The sequence below is a fragment of the Nanorana parkeri genome, unplaced genomic scaffold, assembly GCF_000935625.1.
Source record: "Nanorana parkeri isolate BGI_ZX_2015 unplaced genomic scaffold, ASM93562v1 scaffold1975, whole genome shotgun sequence".
NCBI lineage: Eukaryota > Metazoa > Chordata > Amphibia > Anura > Dicroglossidae > Nanorana > Nanorana parkeri.
In genome coordinates, this window is record NW_017308243.1 from 84,459 (window position 1) to 92,587 (window position 8,129).

An 8,129-nucleotide genomic window follows, 5' to 3' on the forward strand; every position below is an offset into this window, starting at 1 on the left:
CTAGTTTAAATTATTTTTTGGAAAAGTGGCACAGCTGAAAAAAAATGCATTAAAATAAACTCAGCCTAAAACTAAAAGTTAACATTTACTTTTTTTTCCCTCTAAAAACCAATAGTGGTCACCTCAAAGTCTAAATCCCATTCGCACTGCCACCGTCTCAAAACCACAAGGTATATGTGGTGCCCAGGTGACCACACTGATGGCGCGGTGCAAAACGCTAATAGTATATAAAAGTAATTCACCGGCACACACTTGAAGGGTTTATTCAATACCCAATGTCACATACTGTCATACGGTGCTAACGTTTCGGGTCCGCACAGGGATCCTTCATCAGAGCGACAGTGACAATGCATAGGTGAACAAGCAGGTATAAATACACATCAATCCAGGTGCAAACAGACAGCCCATGACATCATAATGGCGTAATTCCCGCAAAAAATTCAAAAAGATAGACACACCCACATCAACACAGAAGAATTCTATTAGTATTAAGTGCAAAAAAAAAAAAAGGTAAACAGGAACTCTTATTTTTTCAAAGGCTACATGTGTGTAAGGATCCCTGTCATTGGATGTACCTGTTGTCGATGCAGCAGCGTCCCCGGTTGCCATGGTCACCAATGTAGCGTGGAGAGCAGTGTCTGTTCCCCGTCGGGACACAGCAATGAACTGCGCATGCGCCGGAGGCCGCAGATCCGCCCCCGGCGTCTCCTCGTTGCTAGGATACAGTTCGAGCGGCCGGGCTTTCATCCACGGCCGCTCCTCTGCTGACATACGAAGTCACTGTCACCAAGTGTCACACTTCATGAGCAAGATATTTAGAACATTGCTGTCATGGGGGGGGGGTTAAATTAAAAAATACCAGTTAGACTTACAGGTAACTGTGTTTCCAAGAATCTTCCAGGACAGCAACCTGAGAGATGATTGGCTCTCCCATCTACAGAAACACAACAAGAGGTTTAAAAACCCCTTCCACCCCCCTCGTCCTTCAGTAGAGATTAAATTATAGTACCTCCACCAGTGCCAAAGGGAAAAAATAAAAAAAGAACTCACAGTAAAATCTTTTCCTCTCCGTTCATTGAAGGACACAGGAAACAGATCTAGGATCATGTACCGTAGGGACGTCACAAAGCAGTACCAGGCAGAGGGGCGTGCACAAAAAACATTCCCCAACAGAGACCCCACTAAAGGGCTGCCTGCAAAACCTTGCGCCCCTATCCAACATCCGCAGATGCCAAAACATCTACCTTATAAACCTTGGCAAAGGTGTGAACAGAAGACCAAAAAGCGGCCTTACAAACCTGAGAAACAGAGGCACCATGACGAAAGGCCCAAGATGCACCAACAGCCCTAGTAGAATGTCAGGGAACCAGGGGGTGTCACCTCTCCTCGGGGGCCAGCAGGTACGGTGCAGGGCACGGGTCCTCCTTCAGCCTGGCAGAACTCCTGGCGCCAGGATTGTGGGTTCGCATGCGCAAAATGTGCGACAGGCGCGTGTAGTGCAGAGGCTGCGTGGCTCCCAATCGGGCTAAGCATTCTATCGCCATGGCAACCATCAGTATCCGGCGGGCCCCCCATCTCTGCACCGGGAGTGTCGAATGAACGGTTGATCCGACACTCTCTGCGCAGAGATGGGGGGCCTGCTGGCCGCTGGGTACCGATCCGGCGCTGGGACTGTGCTGGGCCCCCTAGAGGCTCGAGGCCCTGCCACTGCTTATGTGGGCTGAAGGGGCAGCTGCTTTGGGCCCCACAACAACGACTGCCCCTTTTGCCCTGCGTTAAAGACGGCCCTGAATAGTAGAATGGGAAGCTAGATGGCCCTTTTTTTGGCCCTCCAAATAAGACAAAAAAATTGACTGGTCTTTCTAAAATTCTCGGAAACTTCCAGGTACCTAATAAGACATCTGACATCTAAAGTATGAAAGACCACCTCCCCCTGATTTTTAGGGTTCTCGCAAAAAAAAAAAAGGTAATTTCTTGCGATCTATGAAAAATTACAGTCACCTTAGGTAGATACATAGGGTAATCTTAAGACCAGATCCTATCTGGTAAAATAGAAAGATAGGGATCTTTAATTGATAAGGCCTGGAGATCGCCTACTCTTCTAGCCAAAGTTATTGCTAAAAGAAAATACCATCTATTGGTTCAAAAAGGTCCTTTGCTAAGACCTCTAAGAATCAATGACCGGTCCCACGGGGAAAAAAAATAAAAAATCTTTCTGTATTGGGACTGATCTATTGATCGCCACTAAAAAACGCCTAATTAGTGCTTTTCCAGCTAAACTAATGTCCAGAAATACTGACAAAGCAGAAATCTGAACCTTAAGTGTACTAACTGACAAACCTTTATCTGCTCCGTTCTGCAGAAAATTCAGAACAACTGGAACAGAGGGAACTAAAAAAATTACTCTTTACACCAGGAGGAAAAGACTTTACAAAATGTACTATATATTTTCATGGTAACAGGCTTTCTGCTGGATAAAAGTGTATCAACCACTTTCGTGTAGCAACCTTTTTCCTCTATGATCCGCCTCTCAAAGTCAAAGCCCTTAAATGAAAGAACTCTGGATTGGGGTGAACAACCGGACCTTGAGAAAACAGATCCCGCCTGAGCAGCAGCTGCCAAGGGTTTTCTAACGACCTCTTTTGGAGCTCAGAAAACCACTTCCTCTTGGGCCACCAAGGGGATTCTAGAATCAGTTTGCAATTTGACTGGCTCAATTTTTGTAACATCCGGGAAAGAAGGAATACAGGAGGGAAAAATCAAATTCTTGAGAAAGTGTATCCACCCCCCGGGAGTCTGCAACAAGGTCAAACAGAAAGGTAGCGGAATTTTTTTCCCTTTCAGTGAAAGCAAACAGGTCTATGTCCATATATCCCCACTTGGAGATTATCGGAGTAAAAACATCTTGATGAAGCTCCCACTCTCCCGGTCTGATCTTTCTGCGGCTGAGAAAATCCGCCATCACATTGTGAACTGCCGAAATGGATCGAGTGTTTGTCCCTCCCTAATGTAGAATTTCCTGCGTTACTTCAAGCAGCTTTGATGACTGTGTGCCCCCTTGATTGAGGTACGCTACCGTCATAGCATTGTCTGCAAGAATCAAGATCTCTTGGTCCCTTATTTTGTTCTGATAAACTAAGAGAGCCTATTTCACCGCTGACAGTTCTCTCATGTTTGAGGAAGCGTTGCTCAAAGTGCGAGACCAAGGCCCTTGAGCATGCAACCCCTGAGTGTGTGGTCCTCAACCCCAGGAACTGGCATCTGTGTTAATGTGGATTGGAGAAAGTTGGAACCAAGGTCTCAATCACTAAAGAAGTATTTCTCTCACTATTGGAGTCAACTGAAACTTTTGTTCCAATTACTCTTATTGACGGTTCCACCTGGACAAAAATGATTTGAAGTGGCCTGGAGTGTAACTGTGCCAATGTCAGGGCCAGAATTGAGGAAGTCATGATTCCCTAAATCCTCATTATTTTTCTCAGCGACAGGGACTCTACTGAACAGGCCTGTCGGATAAGAGACAGGATACCGGAGATCTTTTCCTCCGAGACCGAGTCTATTCCGTAAACCCAGAAAAATTGATTGAAATGGGTTGATCCGGAATCAAAAAGGACTTCTCCACATTTAAAATCCACCCAAGCCCGCTCAGGGAGTCCCTGACCCTTTGCAAAACCTGCTAATTTTTTGTTCTGGATGGTGCAAATAAAAGATAGTCTAGATAAGGGATAAGAGATTTTCTTGAAATCCAGATGTGCTACATCCTCTGCCAATTTTTTTTTTTTTTAATCCAGGAGCCTGCTGCTAGACCAAAAGGCAGGGCCCTGAACTGATAAGGCAACACTTCCTCTTTTGTCTGAACTGCAAATCTCAGAAACTTCTGATGTTCTAGGTAAATTGGTACGTGAAGGTATGCGTCCTTCAAATCCATAGTCACCATGAACATATCCTTCTGTAACAGCCTTCGAATGGAATAAATGCTTTCAATCTTGAAAGTTTTTACAACTAAAAAACGGTTCAGTTTCTTCAATTTCAAAATTAGTCAGAACCTGTTGACTTGCTGTGGGACTAGGAATAAAAACCCTGAAAAAGTTCCTTCTTTGGAACCTGAACAATGACCTTCTGAGACTCTAGATTTGAAATACAATTCATCAGGGCTGCTGCCTTCACCTGATTCCTGAATATCGGGTTCAAGAATAAAAAAATTAAAAAACTGAAGGAGGAAGACGTTTGAACTCTAACTGATAACCCTCTTGGATGAGAGTCAGAATATAATGGTTTTCTGTAATTTTTAACCATTCTTGATAAAAAAAACTAAATAAATAAAAAAAAAACAGTCTTACCCCTACTTTTTGTTTGGGGTCCTTTAGACTCCTTAGTGGAAAAGAGGAGACCTCCCTGTGTAGGATTGAAGGACCACCTTTTCATCTGATTTTTTTTTTCCCCCTATGGGCCTCCGATTCTGCGAATACAAAAATTCTTCCTTTTCTCAGGAAATGTCTTACTTTTTTCTGAGGATCTGGACAATACATTGTCTAAACCAGAACCAAAGAGTAAGCCCCCTTCAAAAGGTAGACCACATAGTTGAGTTTCAGGGGAATATCCCAATCCCAGGCTTTTAACCATACCCCCCTTCTGGCTGAATTGATAAGGGCCGCAGATCTAGCAGAGGTTTGCACAGACTCAGCTGCTGCATCCGCAAGATAGCAAACTGCTTTTCCTATTACTGCAAGGGACTCACCAATCTTTGCCTAGGGAGCTCCCTGGGACATGTGCTGAGTAGGGCTGCAGCTAACGATTATTTTCAAAATCGGTTAGCTGATTATTAAGTTCGATTAATCGGTTAAAAAAAAAAAAAGCTCCAGACTACTAGTTTGTATTGAGATTGTAGTCCATCACGGGAGCAAGCTTGGAGCTGGGGAAGGAAAAAAAAAAGTGTGGTGTGCAATATAGAACATTATACAGTGGCGCAATGCAGAATACCAGCAGCTTTAGAGGAATACAACAAATCCCAGCAATAGTACATTATACTATAATACATTATAAGTACACTATTGCTGGGATTTGTAGTCCTCTGTAGCTGCGGGTATTCTGCATTGTGCTGTATATGTGCTGCATATAATGTATTATTGCTGGGATCTGATGTATTCCTCTATAGCAGGCATCAGGTAATTAAAACAGCTTTTTCCTGTCCTCTAATCATAAACAAGCAGTTAACCCTTGCAGTGCAGGGGGCAGCCCCACCCCGAAAAAACGTTTAATTTCCATGGAGTCTGACTTTGAGGATGCTGGAGGAGATGTATTGTCTACAATAGTTTTTTCCCACCTTTTGGGCCCAGTCACACGATATCCAGTGCGTTCCGGCACAGTTGAAGCACGGAACGCACTGGATCGAATAGATCAAACCGGGCTGCGTTCTGGGAGGGGGTGTAGCAGTGCCATGTCAATGGCACGGCAGACGCCCCACACCCACAGTGCAATTGCCTGCACCGCGAGGTACAGGATTTCCCTCCATTCCAGTGCAGTGTGATCGGAAAGAAAAGTGCATACACCTGCACTCCAACAGAGGGCATTCCTGTACCTCACAGTCAGTGCAGGCGATTGCAGTGCGGGTGGTGGGCCTGTTTGCGTGCCAATGACAGGAATGGAACCGCCACGCCCACTCCAGAACGGCTAGATCTATGCGATCCAGTGCTTTCCGGGCTCGAACCGTGCCAGAACACACTGGATATGATGCGACTGGGCCCTTAGGAGTTCATCCCACTGTCTTGTACTGGATGTAAGATTATTTGCTTTAATAGTAGTCATCGGAGAAACTCAATGTATCCCACAGGTATACCAGAGATGCAAAGTTTGGGTTTCAACTCCAGCCCATATTGTTTAGACAGAAATCTGGCCAGGAATTTCAGCATCTCAGAGTATGGTGATTGGATATACACATTGGCAATAGAACATACATGATTACACGGGCTATAGTATAACAATATGCGTTGCATCTCTGCCTCCCTTTTGTTGGCAGTCTGGTGATCTATTACTGCCTATTACAAATTATGCTCCTGATGACCATAAAGACAAATACATTTTTTTATCATTTAACTTAAAGTACAATCTAGTGACCCAAGTAATCTTTTTCTTACCCGTTTTCACACTAAAGGCTACTTGATGTCTTAGGTGACATACTAAAAAGCTTCTGCAACAAACTTTAAACCATTGCATAGTGCACTATAGCTACCATTTAGCTACAAACATGACCTGAGAATTTGAATCCAACTAGTGATACAGGAAGCAATTAGAAAGGAAGGTGCACAGTAAAGGCTTCAGGAAGAACAATTACTAAATTTAGCTGCAATGGATTACCGAGAACTTATACTGATAACCTGTATTAAGTGGGCTTTCTGGCTTGAGCAAATTTACAATATTTGCTGGATAGAATACTTAACTTACTTATAGGTTGCACAGGGAAAGAGCAGTTCTAGACAACAAGGCAACAAAAAGCAGCACACCATATTCCTTAACAAAATGGTACTTTACCTTTGGAAGGTGCAATGAATTGGTCAGGTAAACTGCTATATATGTCTGGGACAGGTTTACAATGAGACGTGTGCACATGTACAAAATGGCTACCTGTAAAACACAACTACGATAAATAAAAGGAACAAAGCACCAACAGAGGATCTCTCCATTTTCATTACCAGCTAGAGAGAAAAAAAAAAAAGAATATACCACACAATACCTGGTAGAAAGAAGGTTCCAGAAGCCAGTGCTTCCATAACATCACTGACTTTGGAGATATGGGAAGTGTTGCTTGCTCTTGAATACAATCTTCATTTTCAGCTTCCACAAGGTATTCAAACCTTTGCTTTTCCTTCGTTCCAATGTGAAATAACAGAGAAAACAGTGCTCCAACTCCTATCACGATGAGAGATAATGTCTAAGGAAAAAACAGCACGCTATAAGGATGTTGGATGAAAAGAAAACCTCCAAGTTTGACCAAAGTACTCCAAAGCTGGTAAAATTAATAACATTTCATTTTGTTGCTTTAACATTCAAAGCACATGTACAAACTACAAATATTCTAGTCTAAAATCAAACAGTGTGCTGCCAAATTTTTCAGAAAGTGTCAGAAAAAAAAGGAAGGCAAATGAACAGCCCACATAATGTCAGTGGCAATATTTGCATATTCAATTTAAAAATCTCTGGAGTTAAATGCATGTATCCCCCCCTAGGGCATTTTACTGCAGGGTCCCTTTTTATACTGCACCTCTCCCGTTAACAGCAATGCAGCAGAGTTCCTCTCCACTGATGTGGTGCACCAAATGCCACAAACTGTCTAATGAGCTATACAAAACATTTCCCAGACTACTAAACAGCTTACATCAAGGTAAGTTCAAAACAGTAGGAATATTATATATTAGGGATGCACTGATACTGGTTTTTCGGTATCTAGTACCGATATTTTTTTAATCAGTACTTGCCGATACCGAATACCAATACCGGAAGTCACCAGGTGAGAGAAAAGCATGGAGCCAGAAGTTCTAGTATCTAGATAAGTATCGGGAGCATTTCGGCGAGTACTCGCCCAAATACTCAGTATTGTCACCAATTACTAGAATCCGTACCGATGCATGCCTATTATAGATTCCCGTCAGTCTCTATCCTTAGGAAAAACGCAGGTTAGTCCTTTGATTTTGGCTTTCTCTCAGCTCAACAGAAAAATGCAATGTCTGCTCTCAGGTCACGGTGATACTGAATATGAGCTCATTAAACCTGTAGTAGTTAAGCCATTAAAGGAAAAAAACAGGTTTGGATTAAAAAGGATCAGGAATCCGCAAAATAGAAAAATGGGAGACATATACACCATTCAGGTCTCAGACACAATCTCGTCGTCGTCACTATTATTTAATCACCCTTAGATCTTTCTCAGGTTTGGTTCACACCTAGGTGGCCATGGTTTTTGCAGCGTGCAGTTATTTGCACATTTATACGCACATGAAGACACGCATGTTGACTGGCAGCTTAAGAAACATGGAGGTCAATGGAGGAACGTGTGTAAAAAACGCGCACAGAAATGTGCAACAGGCTTCTCCAGCACATTTCATTCCTTTTCCATTGAAGTCTATGGGGGCGGGGGG

The 8,129-nt window shown here is 43.2% G+C and overlaps 1 protein-coding gene across 1 annotated transcript in view; it reads right to left on the minus strand.

The window, feature by feature from the left end:
- Positions 1-8,129, minus strand: part of MFSD12 (major facilitator superfamily domain containing 12) — a 184,889-nt gene that overhangs the window by 75,683 nt on the left and 101,077 nt on the right. The window contains exons 4-5 of the mRNA XM_018572247.1: positions 6,731-6,928; positions 6,529-6,621 (exon numbers count right to left, since the gene is read on the minus strand). Coding sequence (XP_018427749.1) covers positions 6,529-6,621; positions 6,731-6,928 — 291 coding nt within the window. The remainder of the gene's footprint in view (positions 1-6,528; positions 6,622-6,730; positions 6,929-8,129) is intronic.